At 48.5% G+C, this 19,022-nt stretch overlaps 1 protein-coding gene across 3 annotated transcripts in view; it reads left to right on the top strand.

Moving 5' to 3' along the window:
* Positions 1–10,437: 10,437 nt before the first annotated feature.
* The window catches only part of PHF12 (PHD finger protein 12), a 30,504-nt gene continuing 21,919 nt past the window's right edge, over positions 10,438–19,022 (top strand). For all 3 annotated transcript variants that reach the window (XM_055001629.1, XM_055001630.1, XM_055001628.1), the window contains exons 1-2: positions 10,438–10,798; positions 10,899–11,218. In XM_055001629.1, coding sequence (XP_054857604.1) covers positions 10,733–10,798; positions 10,899–11,218 — 386 coding nt within the window. In that variant the 5' untranslated portion in view covers positions 10,438–10,732. The remainder of the gene's footprint in view (positions 10,799–10,898; positions 11,219–19,022) is intronic.

Below are 19,022 nucleotides of genomic sequence, written 5' to 3'. Positions count from 1 at the left end.
GCAAGACCTTGCTGAACTTGGGGCACTCTCTTTGCCCCGCAGGAGAGTCTGGGTGGGAATGGTTACCTATCCAAAGGCAGGAGTAAGTAAAGCGAACATAACTGCTAAGCCTGAATACTCTCCCAAGAACACCCTAGCTTACAAGGTCGCTTGTGAAGATCACTCTGCCTCCCCTTGCTTGTGATTTCTTACCAAAAAAGACAGGTGGGAAAGAACTCTTTGGCAAGTAACCCATCACAATTGAAGCCTCAGCTTGGAAAGAATGGCACAAGTGCGTGGGGGCGGGGGGGGACTCCTCCCCAAGTTCAGCCAAGTCTTGCAAGGCCCCCAGTGTGTGCTCTGCTTCTTAGCAGCAGCTAGTTTCGAAAGGATTCCTGTTCATTGTTCAATCTGTCTTTGGGTAACGGAAGCCTCTGATGAGGGTTTAGGGTGTCCCTCCCAGCACTGTCTCTCCAAAGCACGATTCTTGCATGTACACACGCAACCAGAGTCTGCACCGCCCCCTACATAATGTCCATCTTCACCCTTGGTGTCCATTAGCAGTCTCCCTTTCATGTTTCCAATTGATTAATTACTTAGTAAGAGAGCATACGTCCCCCCCCCATCACGAGCATATTGAATCGACCTTTTAGATGAGGGGAGGAGCCCTTTTACCTTCCTCTCCCACCCAGGTTTGGAGACCATGCTTGAGTATGCGCCCTTCAGTCAAGGGCACCTGGGCCCAAAGTCCCTGCCCACTTCTCCCACCTCCGGCCTGTACAATGGGTGTCCAACCAGGACACAAACCAGTTATCCAGACATGCGCTCTGCCTGGGCACTATCCCTTCACGCTCTCTGTGGCTTTCCTAAGCCAGCCAATAGTGAGTTCCCTTGCCGTACAGGCTGCCAGAGAGCCTCTTTAGGATCCCTGCCTGTCAGTTTCTATGAGGGACGTTCCAAACATCCCGTTTCTGTAAGACACTTGGTTGCTTGAGCTGGAGAACTCTGAATGGCTCACTCAGCAATGAATGTGGGACTCAGTCCAACAGGAAGTTCTCTAGCACAAGCCTAATTGAAATAAGCTGGAACTACGCAAGAGAGTTACAGTCCGGGGAGATCTTCCTGGTGGACCGTAGGACCCCCCCCCCCGCCAATCCTCTCAGGTTCCTGTTCTGTTGCTCTTAATGATGCTCTGAATCTGGACTGCCCCCTCCTGCCCTGGGGAGGCCCACATCTGGGCAAGATTTCCCCATTAGACTTCTGCTTTGGCTCTCTGACGGCAATCTTTTGCTGCATCTGTTAGGATGGAACTGGTTTCTTTTAAAATGTTTCTCATGATGTTAACCAAGGGAGGCATCTTTGATTGCTGATCTTGGCGGAGTTTTCCTTATAATCACCTCCAGCAAACCTGTGGCTACAAAGAAAGTTGGGCTACTGCCTTGGTCTCCTTACCAGGATACAAGAGTAGCATCTCCCCCCCCCCAAACAAAATTGCAGCTTTGGAGGGAGGGGCCGGCTACAGGTGCCCTCCTCCTGAATCCTGGTACCTTGCCAAAGTTGCTCCTTCTCTCTTGTACAGTGGGGGGGGCAGCTGTGATGTTTCATTGCTCTGGAGTCCAGTCTCTTTCAACGTGGGAATGGAACCATGACTCCTGTAGGCATTTCACAGCCTGGTCAGCATTTAGATTTTATAAGGTGATGAAAATGGAAAGGCCAGGCCGTGCAAAGGGGGTTAGGAAAACCCAGGGAGGATAATTCTAACAATAGCTGTTAGCAGCAGCGTCTCAACACAACCTCCATGTTCAGAAGCAGTGTACCTCTGAAGGCCAGGTGCTGGGGACGGGGGGTGGGGGTGGGCTCTGTGCTGCTAGGATTTCCAGGGCATCCTGTTGGCCGCTGTGGGAAATGGGATGCTGGACTATGAATTTGATCCTGCAAGGCTCCGATTGCCATTTTCAAAGCTGCCTGCCCTCTGTCTCCTTCTTTTATCCCTGGGAAGGGAGACCAACAAACACTTCTTGGATGGGGAGTTGCCACTGAGCTCAGGGGCCGTTTCTGCAGGTCAGCCAAACATGAAACCATGTTTATCCATCCTTGAGTCTTCAGCCACTCCTGGAGCTCAGAATTAGGGACGGCCTCTCCCCTCCTCACCCTCATGGCTTTTTGGTCACCCTCCTCATGTTCCTCTGAGGCCAATGTTGGTGGATTTGATGGCAGAAGCAGCAGCCACCACCGCCCCCCCCTCGTGCATTCAGCCAAAAATATGGCTGGTCCCCCTTCTCTATGAGAAGGCGGCCACCCTAGCTGGGCTTTTGGGGGCGGGGGGTGTCAGGGAGGCTGATGGGATGGGGAGTCCTGTGGGAGGTTTTTTATCTGTAAAGTGTAACATAGAGTCAAATTCTGAGCTGCTCCAACTGTTCTGGGGGGAGGAACCAACCTTTTGGATTGTTTCATGAATAAACTGGTGTTTTAGAAGAAACTTGCTAAGCTGTGGTGAATTGTGTTCTGGTAGAACCCCCGTTTTCTGATTGGTTTCGCAGGCGGCCTGTGTTGCTCTGGAAGCTTGTGAGAGGCAGCGTGTTGTTGTGATTAGAGGGTTGGCTCTGGGAGGCCAAGGTTCGAATCCCCACTCTGCCATGGACCCTGGCTCAGTGACCTTGGGCCAGTCGCTGTTTCTCAACCTAACCTACCTCACAGGGTGGTTGTGAGGATAAAATGGAAGAGGGGGGATTATATTATTAGCTGCTTTGTGTCCCCATTGAGGAGAAAAGTTGCTAAAAATATCTACAGAAATAATAAACAGCATCGTTGTTTAAAAAACGAGGGGGTGGTAGCCAAGAGCACCTTCTATCAGCCGTGTTCAGTTTGCCAACTCTCTCTTTTCCCCAACTCAGCTGACCTGGACATGCTGATCCACGCTTTTGAAACCTCACAGATGGGTGACTCTGATGCACTCAGCATTGGGCTGTCCTCAGAGATGTCAGAAACAGCCGGTTTAGGAGGCAGCAGGCCAATTCTTGTGACGTGTTCGCTGATGAGAAAATGTCTTACCCATCTTAAAACAGCTACGCCGACTGCCTGTTTCTGAGTTCAGTCCAAGGTGCTAGTTATGATCTTTCAAGCTCTTTGGGGCCTGGGACCCACATATCTTAATGGCCGTCTCTTCCCATCTGTCCCTTTGCATCAGGTGTGGTCCTCAGGCTGCCAGCTGCTAGCTCTCTCCCCCTCCCCACTTTGAGCAGCCCAGCCAGCACTGACCAGAGCCTGTGCTTTTTATAGTGTACCTCCCATTTTGTGGAATGGACTACTCGAGGCGGTTGGGGGGAAATTTTCTCTAGAGGTGCACGAGAAGGTTCTGCAAGGCTCTTTTATTCTCTAGGGCTTATAATGGGGTGTAGGCTGTTGGCAGTTTTTTTAGGGACAGAGGCAGTAATGTGGGGTTTTATTGTATATTGTAAATTTGTACGCTGCCTTGATATCTAGGCAAGGTACATACATACAAAATAACCCTAAACCAGCCAACGGGTTCCTCAGTGAAAAGAATATTAATGTCTGATAAGCTTCCCTCGGAGCTGGCTGCTAGGCACCAAAGCAGAGCTGCAGAGGGACTTTAGGTGTATTCCAGGGAACGCCCCATATCATGCGGAGTGACAGAATAAAGCCCCAGAGTTTGCCCTAATACTCTGCAAGGTGCAGTGTGGAACAAGCTCTCCTACACCCAAGATCTGCTCGTCACCAGCCACTTTCCACAATCAACTTGCTACAAGAACCTCCGTTGTGAAATTTTTCTAACACCAGAAGCAGCAACTGGAATCTTTCCGGAGTCCCCATTTCACATGTTGCAGGTGAGCAACAGACAGAGCATCCATGGTGAACTGCGGAGAAAGGAATGCTCATCGGAACAGGATCCAGCCAGAGAGACCTCGTCTTTGCAAACTGGAGCAAACGAGACCCAGACCATGGGACAGGGAGGGTTGGCATGACCAAAAGCTCAGGACCAGGTTATACAGTCAACGGGATCAGAGCCTGGACAGTACTATTTCAGGCAACGGGTGGTGGCTCACATGTTCGAATGCTCCCGAGCCTTCTCATGAAAAATAAAAAGGCCCTGCCAATCAAAAACAAACATCAGCACGAAAACTTCAGTCCAGCTTTCCCCCAGTCAGGCAGGAAGGACACAAAGCACTGAGTGATGTAAAGAACTCTATCCCATATATACGTTCCTTTCTGCAACCTGTGGTGATACAGTCCCAGAATAGCTTTCTATTTTGGCTCATGAATAAAGTGAGCCCCGCAAGAGCCCCAGACCTGGTTCTTGCATGTAGGAATGGAGTGGCAGCGCTCTGAGGTGGCGGAGTGAGTACATCAACTGAGGCTGCAGGAGGTGGATTCCAATTTTGAATCAACCTTTGTGTAGAAAACTCCCTGCAAGCGGAAAACTAGCACAAGGGGAAAGGTTCTATCCTCCCCACTTCTTGCTGTGCTGGGAGCATGTTGGTTTGCAAGGAGTTTTTTTTCATAAGGGAACATTCCAAAAGGTTGGAAGTCAGAAAGGGTCCGGCCCATTCTGCCACCTCATACCTTCACATGTATGAACCAACCTCCAAGTCTGAGCTAATTTCCAAACACAGAGAAAAATACTCACGAGGGAAACTGTTGCTCCTGAAAACAAGCGTGAGCAGGAAGGAAAAAATCTCATCCTGAATACTTATTTACTGGGATGTCTTTGCTCTTCCAACATTAAATGAAGCCACTCCCCAAAGGCCTTTCAAACAGCCAGCCTTTGCCAGGCTTATCTTAAGATACGAATCTTTCCTCGCTGTTCTGCAAACATCCTAGTTATATTTGCACTCATTGCAAATTTGCCTGTAGGCAAATTCTGATAATGCACTGGACTAGGCCCTAGTCCTACACCACCGCATGCAAAGAGCCCGTATCTTCAATGGCAGAGGAGGAAGCTCAGAGGGGTCCTCAACACCAGTGAGTTCACAGTTTCTTTTCAACGTCTTCTCAGGCAGTGATGATAGCCCTTCTGTAGTATATCCTATTTTGAGTGGTTTCATATCTGCAACACATCAAATGCACAATTATTAGTGACTACCTATTATCAAAACATTAGCCCTTAAGGGAAATTGTATCCTGGGCTTTAGCAAGTGCATCTACCTCCTTCTCTAGACCTTCCCACCAATGAATTTTTGTAGAGAATCCTTCCTTGGTGTTAAAGCTGAATGTGCCCTGAAAGTAGATATCCTAGCTTTATTTCTATGCATATATTTATTTATTTATTTCCATACATTCTGCACCCTGAATTACTCTCCTTAATACACACTGCTAAAGCATCTAATTTGCATCTTTCAGTGGTCAGGCTTGACGGATGACTTACTAGCTGGTTTGCCTGTGATTTCTCAAAAGGCATTCCCCAAATCTGAATTGTTGGGAAGAAACTTACCTCGGTGTAAACTGAATTTACCTGCAAAGTTGGGTTAGGACCAGAATAACCAACCTTGTTTTATGAGCATGCAAACATTAATTCCACTATGTAGACTGGGACTGTATGATTATTGAGCTATTTGAAAACAAAACAGGCATGCAGTTTGCCAGAAGTGACATATTTCTCTGTTCCCATGGCCCACTAGCATGGAAAGCACCAGTCATCATGTCGCAACGGCAAGAATACCATGACAACCTCACAACTGTATAATGTCTCCTTCCTACACACGGCATGCACAAATACTGCCAGCAAGATCCACCACCCTTCCCTCCAGTACAGCAGATGGTATATCTCCATGGTCAGCCCTAAACTCTGTATTTATTGATTTGATTTTTATACCCCTTCTCTTCAATTAAGAGCTGGAAGTGGCCCACATCAAAGAGAATTACATCAGTTAAAAACAAACAGAAAACATAACATGGTCAATAAAATCACAATAAAACGACGACATAGTACAAATACCTAGAACTGTCACAAGCAATAAGAGATCCAGAGGAGTTAGCTGTGTTCGTCCGTAGTTGTAAAATACAGTCCAGTAGCACAAAACAGAGTCCAGTAGCACCTTTAAGACTAACCAACTTTATTGTCACATAAGCTTTCGAGAACCACAGCAGAGCTTCGTCGCATCACGACATTTTCTTGGCAGACTTTTTGGTACGGGGTGGTTTGCCATTGCCTTCCCCAGACATCCCCCCCCATGGGTCAGTAATGACTCGGTGCTCGCACAGGGGACTACAAAATAGAAAAGAGTCCAGTAGCACCTTTAAGACTAACCAACTTTACTGTAGTATAAGCTTTCGACAATCACTCTTCTCTTCGTCAGATGCATCTGACTGTGATTCTCAAAAGCTTATGCTACAGTAAAGTTGGTTAGTCTTAAAGGTGCTACTGGACTCTTTTCTATTTTGCTGCTACAGACTAACACGGCTAACTCCTATGGAACAGGGGACTACCTTTACCTTTAAAGGAGCTACAAGCAGTAAGGCAGCTCCTGGACATGGATTTCAATCCCTGGCCACACCAATAGTTAAGCTACCAGAGAGCAAGCACCCTCTGGCTGGAGAAAAACCAGGACCGCACAGCAGCCTGCCAGCTGTGTCGCCCAATGTGGGGGGAAGGGGAGGGAGAAGGTATGCCTGAAGAAGGGGGGAGGTTCAAGGCCCAGTCACCTCCAGCAGGTCTGGAGAGGGAGCATGCAAATTTTCTAAATAAATACATCCGACTATAGGAGCAATGCTCTTGGGCATACCCTCACTGGAACACCCTGCAAGCTGCGGTTGTATCACAGTCCATTTGAAAGGAAGGGAAAGAAATCACATGGAAGAGAGGAAGTAATAAGAGCAAAGCTTACAAAGGAGGCAAAGCCTGGAGCTGAATAGTAGAGGGTGGGGGTGGGGGAGAGTACTGCAATGGAAAACAGGAGGCTGGTGTGTTAAATCCCACCCCAGGAGATACAAATGCAAGGAGACAAGCCTAGCTAGGGGAGGGGGGGAAATCTGGCAAAAATAATTTTAGATGGGAAACGAGGGAGGGTTGGGGGACCATATTCTCATCAGAAGCAGGCAGAACAAAGCGCAGGCTTGAGTCCCACGCTCTCCCTGCCATGTGCCCTTCCCTCCAATCCCATCCCAGGACCGTGTACAGACTGACCTCAGCCACAGAGCCTGATGGGGAGGGAGCTTGTTTAGGGTTGTAACTCACAGCAAGTACAGCAGGGGAGAGTCTTCAGCCACGATCTCCCAGGAGAAAGAGCCAGGAGGAGACACAGAGGCCAGCCGGAAAGCAGCACAAGGTTCAGCAGCGCCGTTCAGCAAGCTGCCTGAATCAGACAGGCCCCTGCTGACCTGTCCAATCTCCCTTTTGGGGCAAGGGGACTGAGTGGGCTGTAGCAGAGCAGCTAAAGGATTTCTGGATGAAATATCTGCCCTTGACTCATTTCAATCGGGCTTTAGGGACTGAAAAACCACCAGCGGTCTTGCTTGTTGACCTTCGCTTGCTTCTGATGCTGCCAGACCTATCTGCAGCATTTGATATGGGCAATTACAATATTTAGGTGGATCAACTGCATTTGGGGTAAAGGAGACAGCCCTCCGCTGGTTTTGTTCCTTTCTTCTGCTGGCAGGAAGCAAAGAGTTTTCATAGGAGACGCAGAGCCAGCTAAATTGGGACCCGTGGGGGGGGGGGGGTGCCCCAAGGGTCCATTTTACCTTTTCATGAAACCATTGGTTGAGATCATCAGAAGCTTTGGATTGGACTTTCACCAATCTGCAAATGATACGCATCTTTATATTTTGTTATCTAAGCACCTGGAAGCTGCTGTGAAAGTCCTAAGTCAATGTTTTCAGGCTGTGATCAAGTGGTTCAGGGCGAATAAACTAAATTTTAATCCAGACAAGACTGAAGTGAGGCTGGTTGGGATGACAGGGTGCTTAGCTGGTGTCAACCTACCAGTCTTAAGCTCTCTTTAGTAGATCAAGTTAAGAGCTTGGAGGGTGCTTATGAACTCTGGATAAACAGGTCGGTTCTGTTGCTAACAGTGCCTCTTATCAGTCACTTCTGGCTCACACGTGTGTAAAGTGGCGTCAAGTCACATCTGACTTATGGCGATCCCTGCTGGGGCTTTCAAGGCAAGCGAGAAGCAGAGGTGGTTCGCCATTGCTTTCCTCTACAGTCTCCCATCCAAGCACTGACCCTGCTTAACTTCCAAGATCTGACAAAATTGAGCTATACGATGCTACCTTCCGTCCCCTCGCTCATACATCTGATCCATTATTCAGACTTTGCAGACCTAGCCATACTGATCCATGCTACCGTAACCTCCAGCTACGTCGGGTTGCCTTTGAAGACACCTTTGAAGCGTCAATTGGTACAAAATGCAATTGCAAGTCTGCTGTCTGGAGTCAGCTGCTTGGAACACACAATTCCAGTAAAGCATCAACTGTGTCAGGTCCAATTCAAAGTACTGGTTCTCTCACCTTTAAAGCCCTTTAAAACCAGATGCATCTGATGAAGAGAGCTGTGGTTCTTGAAAGCTTATGCTACAATAAAGCTGGTTAGTCTTAAAGGTGCTACTGGACTCTTTACTATTTTGCAACTACAGACTAACATGGCTAACTGCTCCAGAAAGCTGCCTTATAGTTACTAAGACTATTGGTTCATCACAGTCAATTTGGTCTAAGACTGGCAGTGGTTCTCCAGGTCGAAGTCTGTCACGCCACCTACCAGATTATTTTTCACTGGATTTGCTTGAACCCCAGACCTTCTGCATAACAAGGGGATGCTCTATCATTGAGCCACAGCCCCTCCTGTTTAACTCTGCATTATTTTTTATTTCAGCCTGGAGGCTGAGGAAACAAGATTTCTCAACATGTTCCCATCTGTTCTATGGAGCCAAGAACAGACAAGTGTAGTCTTTCCACAAACCTGAAAAAAGCCTTCCATTTTCAGAAAAATCTGACATACATATTAAAAAATACATTGGGGGGGGGATTAGCCACCTCCAGCACAATAGACGCAGAACCTGTACCTTTAAGAAATGAATGCCCTCTGAGATCTTAGTGGCCATTGTAGGGGGGTTACTAAGCGACCACAACGATATTGCCAGCCTTCAAACATTGGTTTCTGTCCGTAAATGGCAGGGGGCCTCCTAATCCACCCCTGCTCCCTCCTCCTCTGGAGAGAGGACCAGTCAGAGCTAGACCCAGCAGCAATCATTATACAAATTGCTACCATGCAATTTTTGCAACTCCCACAGTGCAGCAGCAGCTATGAACTGATGCCACGCAAGGCGCCTGGACCCAGCAACACTCTCCACATAACTCATCCGAGTGACTTGCTAGCCAAGGCTTTTGCAACCTGGCTAGAATTTTTCCAGGAAGAGGCTGCCAGGGAAGGAGGGAAACTGAAAGTCAGTACGGTGTAGCTATCTGTGTCAGGCTAGGATCTGGGAAACACAGGTTCAAATCCTGACTCTGCCTTGGGCTTGTCACTCTCTCTCCACCTAATCTACCTCACAGGGTTGTTGTGATGATAAAATGGAGGAAAACACTGTGTGCTGCTTTAGGTATAAATGAAGTAAATCATAAATAAAGCTGAACTTTAGGGAGGGAGGAAAAGTAAAAGATCGGGTTTGGGGTGGAGAGAAAGAAGCAGGGAAAAGGGAGAGGTTATGGAGGCTGTGAGGAGGAAAGAGGAAATAGGTGAGGATCTTGCGGGTTCCCCACTCGCAAATACTTAAAAAGGCATACATGGCGGAGCTGTGGGATGCCACAGACGCCCCGCCTCCAAAGTTGCAATGGAAGGAGACTGCCTCTAGGCCTCCGCCACCCACAACCCTCTTGCTTGGACCGTTTAGTGCCCTCCCGCGCCCGCAGAGCAGGACGCGTTGGAGGGATTTTATGAAAATAGCCCACCAAAGGCCACCTTTTGCCACTTTGATTTTGGCAAAATCAGTGGCGTTTGCTTCTGTGTTATTTTTATTATTTTATTATTATTATTTTAGGAGAAGGCTGCTGTGTGATCAGATTAATTCGATGATAAAAGTCCGCCGTCTCTAGCGAGGAGCTTCCACCTCTGCGGCTTCCAAAAGAATTTGGAAGTCTCTTCTGCACACAAAAGAATTACCCCGGGTAGAATTTTTCTCGCTCTTCCCCTTCCTTCCACATCTGGCCCGCAGCGCGCGTGCGCCACTTTACGACCCTGGCGCCAGGGTCGGAAACGGCCGACGACCGTTGCAAAGAAGCCGTCCGAGTCCGTCAGATCAAGACGCACGCGCCGTGCGAGACGCGCCTGCGTTCAAGCGGACTTGGAAAGGAAGCAACACGCCTGCGCGGAACGAGGGGGGTGGGGGGTGAGCGGAGAGAAACCGCGATTGATTCCAGCCGTGTTGGTGCTGTCTCGCGCGCCTGCGCGGTGGGGGCCGGGCGCCCTGCGCATGCTCCCCGCGCGGAGGGGAGGGCGCTGTGCGCCTGCGTGGGGAGCGCTGTGGCGGCGGGGCCCTGTGTCTGAGGCGGCGGCGCCCGACCGAGCCCGCCCGTTCCTCTGGCGGAGGCAGCGCGGGCCCCGCCCCCTATCATGGCAGCCGCGGCCTCCGACTACCCGGGCCCCTGCGGGCGCTTCCTGCGCAGGCCGACGCCGACCAGGCCCGTTGGGTAGGCCGAGAAGGAAGAAGCGAGCGAGCAGAGGCAGGCGGCCGCCCTCCCCCCTCCTCACAGGCACCCGCGACAGGCGCCCGCGAAGCCCCTCCGGCGGGGCCGCCCGTGGATGTGGGAGAGGATGGAGGCCAAGACGGTGGTCTACGACCTGGACACCTCGGGGGGCCTGATGGAGGTGAGCGGCGGCGGCGGCGGCCCTCCCCCGGCCCTCCCTCCCCCCGCCCTGCCCCGGCCCTCCCCCCGCCCCGGCTGACCCTCTCTCTGCTTCCCCGCAGCAAATCCAGGCGCTGCTGGCGCCCCCGCGGAGCGACGAGAGCGGCGGCGAGAAGCGGAGCCGGCGGCCGGAGCGGGGCGAGCCGCACCCGGCGGGCCCCCACGCGCCGCACCACGCGCACCACCCCCACCACGCGCCGCCCGGCGCCGCGCACCACCACCACCCGGCCCAGCACCACCCGCCGCACCACCACCCGGCCGCCGCGGCGCAGCACCGGCGGAGCGGCCGCGCCACCAACCACGACAGCTGCGACAGCTGCAAGGAAGGCGGCGACCTGCTCTGCTGCGATCACTGCCCCGCCGCCTTCCACCTCCAGTGCTGGTGAGTGGCCGCCGCGCCCCCCGCCGGCGCCCCCCGGCCCCGCTTCTTTGACAGCCGCCCGGGACCCGCTCCCTCGGCGGCCCGTCGCTTGCCCGCGCGCCCCGCCGGCCGAGGGCCCGTTACACCGCTGGGAGCGGAAACGCGTCTGCGCTCCGGCCGGCCCGGCTCCTCCGTCCGCTCGGCCGGCCTCCCTCCCTCCCTCCGCTTGCGCTTGACAACATGGCGACCTGCCTGAAATTGTGATATTTTATTCCCAGCGCCATTTTGCCCATACCGACTCTTCGGGCCGCCCCTCTGGTCCCCCCCGCCCCGATCTCCTGCCTTTGCTCGCGAACGCCTTGGCCCGCCGCCCCCGCGTCTCTTCCAGACGTGGCAGCGGGCGATGGCCGCTGCCTCGCAGGAGACGCCCTGGGGCATGCTGCGAAAGGCTACCGGGGGAGGCGGGCGGGCGGCAGGGACGGCTGGAAGGAAGACGATCTCTTTCCTTGTGGGCTGCGCTCACCTCCCGAGTCAGTGCCTAGGATCGGGCCCTTTCTCCTTCCAGAGTTTGGCTTCCTGGGGTTATTTCGGGTCTTCTTCAAGCCGAATAGCTGCTCTCCCCCCTGCGCCCGTTTCTCTTTAGCAGCCCATTGTTCCGCTCATGGGGCATTCCTCGGTGCTCCTTGCAGCTCCCGTTCTTGGACCTGCTTTTTTTCTTTCTTCGCCTGGTTAGAAAACAGTGTTGCGGTTTGTTTAGCCAGGTCTTACTTCAGAGCAATAGTGTTCAGAGGAGGAGGCATGGTGGGGAGGGGGGAACGTGCCATGGTCTCCTTGCAAACAGTGCTGGTTTGGAAAAGGGAAGTGGGTGGTTGTAAAAAAGGAGCTGCTCTAATTGGCAAGGCGCTGCCGCTCGCACCCGGTCTGAACTCTTGCTTGTGAGCAAAGCCTTGAAGACTCTGAGGAACCCTGGAGAAAAGATTCTCCAATCCCTGTTATCTATGAGTGAGTGTGTGTGTTTAAACTGTTTTCCTAGAGCTGAAGTGGTGTTTCTGTGGTGAGAATGGTTGGAGCGAGAGGAGAAGATGCAGGCTTTTCAGTATTAGAGTTGGTTAACAAGAAGGGAGGCGGTGACTGTCCTGCTTGGAGGTTTCTGGAAAGTGGTTTGGCTCTCCTGTTTGTAGGGTTTTTGTTGCTTGGGATCAAAACAAGTGGGGCTGTAGGGAGAAGAAAGGTGACAAGAGGATGTATCTTGTGGTGTAGTTGCTGAAGTGTGAATTTTTTTCTCAGGTCCTTTTTGGAGAATGCTTTTTTTGTTGTTGTTTCCTTCAGCAAGTGCAGAGCTAGTGGTAACCTTCCCAGAGGTGCAACTTGAGACTTGGTTATTACCTCTCTTACGAATGCCTGCAAATCGGCCATTTTGCCTCCCAGCAGGCAAGATGCGTTGGGGTCTGTGCATCTGTATTTGGTACATTATGGTTGCCTCACTGGATGTGCACAGCGACTCCAGTAGAGGTGGGCATACTGTTGTCAATCTGAACTTATTATTCTGCTCTGCACCCTCCAAAAGCCTTCAAAGGGAATATACATTACAAAAATACTGATTTAGAACTCTTCAAGAAATTACGCACCTGTCATCTTGCCTTAAACAGACTTGAGTTTCCTTACTATAACTTCTAATAGTTCAACAAGACTGGCTTTTCTTAATATGTTGTATTATAGTATGGCCCTTCACTGATGTCAGTTAATTTTCTTATGCTTTGAATGGATCCCTCCCTGTTTAGTTGTTTATCCAACTAAATTACACATTTGTTTTTCTGTACCCTACGAAAGAGAGGTTGGAAGTTCCGACTTATCATAATCCATTATATGTAACAACCTAATTCGTTCCAATCCGTTATGCAGAGAATTGCACCTGAAAGATTTATGATGGGATTCACACTAAGCCTCTCTCTGCCCCAGTGCCCCTCCCCTTTCTGTAATTTTCCTTACGGAAACATAGAAAACGATTTCCTCTTCACAGCATCTGAAGAAGTGAGCTCTGACTCACAACAGCTCATACTTGAACAAATAATAGTCTTTAAATTACTGTAGTAAAGAATTGTCTATGACTTGCAATTGCTGAAGGTGTGTGGCACTGCCATTGATTCTAATTGTGTTCAGTCCATACTTCTGTTCAAACTTCATTGACTTTAGACACCTTAGATTATTTTCTTTGACATTTAATTGTGGTTCTTTTTTGAGTGGGGATAACTTCCTGTGTTTATAATTATTACATCTCTTTTCTCAGATGCAAATAGAATTTATTTACTATATTTCTATACTGCTTTTCCTCCCTGCTTGAAGTGGTTTACTGTGAAACAAGCAAATTAAAACTGACCCAGAGACATGGCATTTTAAAACATAACAATTAAAAGCAAGTGATGAAAAAGCCCACCTAAACAAATACAGTCTTATACTGCCTTCTCAACTAGATAAGAGAAGAGGTAGCCCAGACTTTAACTGGCAGTCGCTTCCATAAGGATGAGGTTGCCATAGAAAACTCTTTTGCCCAGGCCCTTGGATCTCATCTCCCTTAAGGCGGGAGGCGAGAGCACTAACCTTGTGAAGTTCTTAAGGTCAGCCAAGGCTTGCATGGAGAAGAGGCGGTCTTTCATGTACAGGGGACCCAGCCTGTAAAGGGCTTTAAAAGTCAAGACCAGCATTTTGCACTGGATCTGGAAGCAACCAGGGAATTAATGCATATTACTATCATGTCGGTGGTGTAGTTAATACCTATTAGTAAACGGGCTGCTGCATTCTGGACCAGTTTGCAGTTCCCAAGTCTGCACCTGGGGAAACCCCATATAGAACACATTGCAGTAATCTAGTCTCGAAGTTACAGCAGCATGGACCAGTGTTGCCTGATCAGCTGTGTCTAAAAATGGGCAAATTATTCTGTCCAGAGGTAGGTGAAAGAAGGCATTTCTAGTAACAGTATCAAGTTCTTTGTCCATTGATGAAGGTCTTTACTAAGTCCACCAACTTCAGTGTCACCTCATCTAACACAGGTTACAGAATCCCTTCCAGGACACTAACTTTCCCAAACAATATAACTTCAGTTTTATCTGGATTTAACTTCAGCTTGTTCATCTTTTGCCACTTGATCATGGCCTCAAGACAGTGGCCAAGAACCGAGACAGTGGTATCTGGAGGCTTTCACAAAAAATATTTATCTTGGTGTTATTAGTACATTGATGACACCCACCCCCAGAGCTATGAATAATCTCTCTTAATGGTCTTACATAAATATTAAACAGCTCAGGAGAGAACATGTCCCTCTGGCTGCCTTTATGTCAGTTCCCAGGGAATGGACTCCATATCTCATTTCACTAACTTTCTATCCTGCAACTTGTTGCTTTTTTTTGTTTCGTTTGTTTTCAAGCAAAGCGTTTGTACCTGGATTGAATCTTTTGGATAACGGTGGGGTAAAAATGCCATGAAATAAACTAAAGCACAAGACTTACAGTAACAACACCTACTGTTGCTTTAAGCATTCTCATTTAGGAACTGTGTGCAGTAAACAACAGAACTTAAGATCCTAACCCACAGTTCTCAGGAGAGATTCAGGATGCACGTGGGAAAGCAGACCCTCCTTGGTTGATCTAGGTAGGTAGGAGCTTTAGAGCTTTTTAAGAGCCTGGAGGCACCTGATGGTCAAAGGTGTGCAAATTTGGGCTGGCCAGAATATGTAGTTGCTGTAATCTTGCCTTGGAGAAGGAGAAGTGGATTCTTGTCTCTGTCGCTGCATTGAACTTTGTAGACATCCAGACTGTCCCTGAAATACAGTGCAAGATCAGTGATGTTCCTCCCCTTAGTCTCCTGTCCAACTCCAAGCCTGGGAGTTGGGTAGGGGCGTGCCCATGTTGAGCTGCATTTTATTCCCTGAGTATTTGGTGGATGAACATGAGCCCATCTCCTGAGATTGGAAGTAGAGAGGGCCATTGAAGAGTTTGTCACCACAGTTGTGTTTCCCAAATGCTCCAAGCTCAGATGCAGCATTGCTGTAGCTAGAGAAGGGGGAGAGTAAGCAATTTAATTGATCCTTGCAAAGATGCAGGGGAAATGTTCACAAGGAAAACGAGTGGCACGACATACTTCTGCGATGAAACAGTTTGTGTCTGAAAGGCTGCAGTTGTGAGGGGAACCCTATTGAAAGCTATGCCTTTGAATTTATCCTGTATCTGTTTCTTCTGCTTGTTTAGAATGTCATTACAGCATATCAGATGGCAAATAATTGCTTCTGTAACATTTATCGTATTTTAGCTTGTCTTCCATCTTGGCAGCATAGCCTAGCCTGAAAAAGAAGTCCTATTTGTTCCTGGGTTGTCAAGAATTTGCATCGTCTGAGGTTCCCTAATGCTCAAGTTCATCTAGTTAGGACACCTTTTAGGATGAAGTTTGGTATACATGCCTGTGCTAGCATGCTTTCTATAGCAGTAATTCCATAAAGACTGCAACATGAACTTGAGAGGCAAATCAAAGCAATATAGCTTACAACTGTGTCTGTGAGGGGATAAACTTTATTTTTAAAAAAAACCTTAGGTGATTCTTACTTTGTTGCTTCCTTGTACATCTCTTCATCTATAGGAACCGGTTGAAACAGCCTTCACCCCCCTACCCTTTAAAGCAAGCATATGTACATGCACTCCACCCAAATAAAACCTCTCTTGTGTGTGTTCCCAGAATGAATGCATAATCCTGCAAGTGAACTCAGTCCACTAAAGGCCATGTTGCCTCACACACTTGGTTTCACAGAGGAATTAAAAGAATGTTGGGAAAGGCACATGCTGTATAAAACAGGTATCTAGCAAGAAGAAAAGTTAGTTGCAGAATCAAGCGCAGGTGAACTGGCTTTTCTCCAGAGTGCAAAAAAACCCCTCTTTTGAACTCTGAACTGTGGTATTCATGTAGGTCAAATCCCATTTACAGCTTCCTGTTTGGCTCTCAAGTTGAGGTCGCTGTAGCAACAAAACCACTTAACTTCCTGTGGAAGAGAATACAGGCCCTTGTAAGAGAATTTGCCTTTTCACGCCCAACTTCTGACAGATTCCCCAGTTGCCTTAAAAGTGCCTTTAAGTCGTCTCCCCAGTCTAGGTTGTTCCCACGGTTCTGTTTCTTTTCTGGGGACTGCTTGCTTCTCAGGTTACTGGTCTGAGTGACTGGCTCAGCCTCCTCTGTCTGATGTATTGGCACACCCCTCTCCATATAGTTCTGTTGTTCAGAGTTGCAGTGAGTGCAAAAAATAAGTTGGCAAAGGCTTGTGGAGTCAAGTGGACTTTATTTTTCTATGAGACTGTACCAGTTAACTTTCCTTGCAGTACACAGCGTGGGATTTTCTGTGCTTGTGGAAGTTAGTGCTGTACATTATTGCCTGTATTTCTCTGCTGTTCGGTCCACCTTCATAACCACCACCACCCCAGTTTGTTCAGTTTTGTACCCAAAACTTGAAGGTAGTATACACTTTCCAGCCCTGGGAGGTATTTGGATGGGAGACCACCAAGGAAGGCTAGGGTTGCTATGCAGAGGCAGGCAGTGGCAAACCACATCTGATCATCTCTTACCTGAAACCCGTATGGGGTCACCATAAGTCGGCTACGATTTGATGACACACACAAACTCTCTTCCTCCTTCTGCATGTACACTAGTTTAGCAACAAAGTTGATAGGCTTATTAATGATGTCTTCCTGGGCTAGCAAAGACCACAGCAGTTGTTCTATGGCATAGAGACTAATGGATGATAACACTGGAAGGTTTTGTATGTGACAACAAGCACTAAATTAATGTAAAAATTGACCCGGCATAGGGTACTATGACATCTGGGTTGAACCTGGGACCTCTGTAGTCATGCTCTGTGATTTCTAACTTGCCTGAATATTTTATTGTCACTCTCCTGTGGCATTTTATCAGTGCTGCAATTGTAGTATATGGAGGATTGCTTTGTGTGTGTGTGTATAGAAAGATTTTTTTGGGTACCTTTCCTGGTAATAAGGTTTCCTCAATATTAATATTCATCAGTTAATGGGTGTTTAAGGGTTGCAGATTGTGTGGAAGGCCTATAGGACATTCTTCACTTGGAGGAAGATTCCAGGTTCAATCTGAAAGCATCTCACGTCTTGGAAAGACTTCTGAGCCCTTGGAGAGCTGCTGCCAGTCACAACAGATAGCCTTCGGTTGGGTAAATACATGCTGTGACTGGGAATAAGGCAGCTTAACATCTTCAGTGTTGCATTTGCCACAACATCTGACTGGAATGAATGTGTTCTGGGATTTTTTTGGAGAATAGCCCCAGAGAATGCCCCAGAGATCCATGGCTGGCAGAGGAATCTCTGGATACTTATTGGCTGAAGTGGTCACATTCTAAATCTTTGGTCATTGACTGAACACCAAGAACAGGAGCAGGGAAGAAAAAGCAGGGGGACTAGAAGAAAAGGTGGCAGTGTGCCGAAGGAAACAGGAAAACCTGGGGAAGGAGATCTGTGACTGGCCTATTCTCTTTATTACTCTGAACTAGCAGAGTGTTTTACGTAGTTGCCAGGAATTTCATATTGAGTTCAACCAGGTCTTTGCTTGCAGCTCCTCTAGCTTATCTTCATCAGTGCTAGGTTTGCATTCCCCGCCCCCAGCAACAGCTTAGTCTGAATTTAGAATGATTACCATGATGAGCCAGCATGAGTTACATACAAAGACCCACACCAAGTTCTGAGTAGAGGGTAACTTCTTCCCCAGGTAGAAACATTCAGTTCAGGTGCCCCTCTTCCAAAGGGTCTTTTCTGACGCCCAGAGTTATTTCATACATACATGATTCTCATGAAGATGGTCCAAGTGGCAACTTACACATGCAAACGAGCCACCAAAGATCAACCATTGCACAGAAACTTATATTTGATGCTTTTCAGTGAAGCAAGTTAATGCATTCAGCTCTGTTGTATAGGCATATGTGAACTGGGTTGGGGGGGGGAATGAGAAGCTAAATGAGCGTGAATGTTGTCAATGGAAAGAAACTAATACTGTGGAAAAGAAAGAAAGGTATGTGTCGACCCTGGCATTGTTTACTGGTGTGAGTTCTATGCTCCGCCTACCCCCTCCAAAAAAACCCAGGGTTGGAGCAGATGCTGCACTGAATTTGCTTGAAGCCAATACAGAATTTTTAAAGAATGTTCTTAAAAAGAACTGCAGTAAGGAAGGGGTTTTCCTCCCCTACAAACTGACTATCAGAAGAGAAAATGAAACCATCCCCGAAGCTGCATCCTTTAAGATGTGACTGATAAAACCAACCTGGTAACTTCAGAAACCTTTTTCAGAAGCTAAAGTTTTCACAAAGATCCCTGTTCCAGGCTGGGCAATCGGATAAGCGCCCAGGTTGGTCTTGTGGCGCCAACGTGCACCTTGGGCCTCTGGAAGCGAATGGTTGTAATTAAGAATCTGGGTTTATTGTAATTTGAGCCTAACTTCTCCCAAGCTTGACTGCCTTTCTCATGGGAGGCCAGGATTCCACTGTGCCTGATGTGCAGCCAGCTTAAAGTGCTGTTTCAGCTTTTATGGCCGTATTTATTGTTGAGTTCCCTAAAAATGATTCTGAAGCACATATAGCTGTGAGGGAGCAGACTCTTGAGGGAAGAGCATGGGTCAGTGGTACAGTGCATGTTTTGCTGGAATAAAATCCTACATTGAAACCTTGATCTTGTTAAAGGCTCTTGGGTGGCAAGACTCCCACCAGTGGTCGGGTGGACTGTTTATTTACATTATTTATAATCTGCCTTTCTGCCTAGTCAAGGCCTTCTTGAAT

Source organism: Eublepharis macularius, chromosome 17 (genome assembly GCF_028583425.1).
Source record: "Eublepharis macularius isolate TG4126 chromosome 17, MPM_Emac_v1.0, whole genome shotgun sequence".
Classification (NCBI taxonomy): domain Eukaryota; kingdom Metazoa; phylum Chordata; class Lepidosauria; order Squamata; family Eublepharidae; genus Eublepharis; species Eublepharis macularius.
The sequence above is the reverse complement of the archived record's forward strand: the minus strand, read 5'-3'. Positions and strand labels throughout refer to the sequence as shown.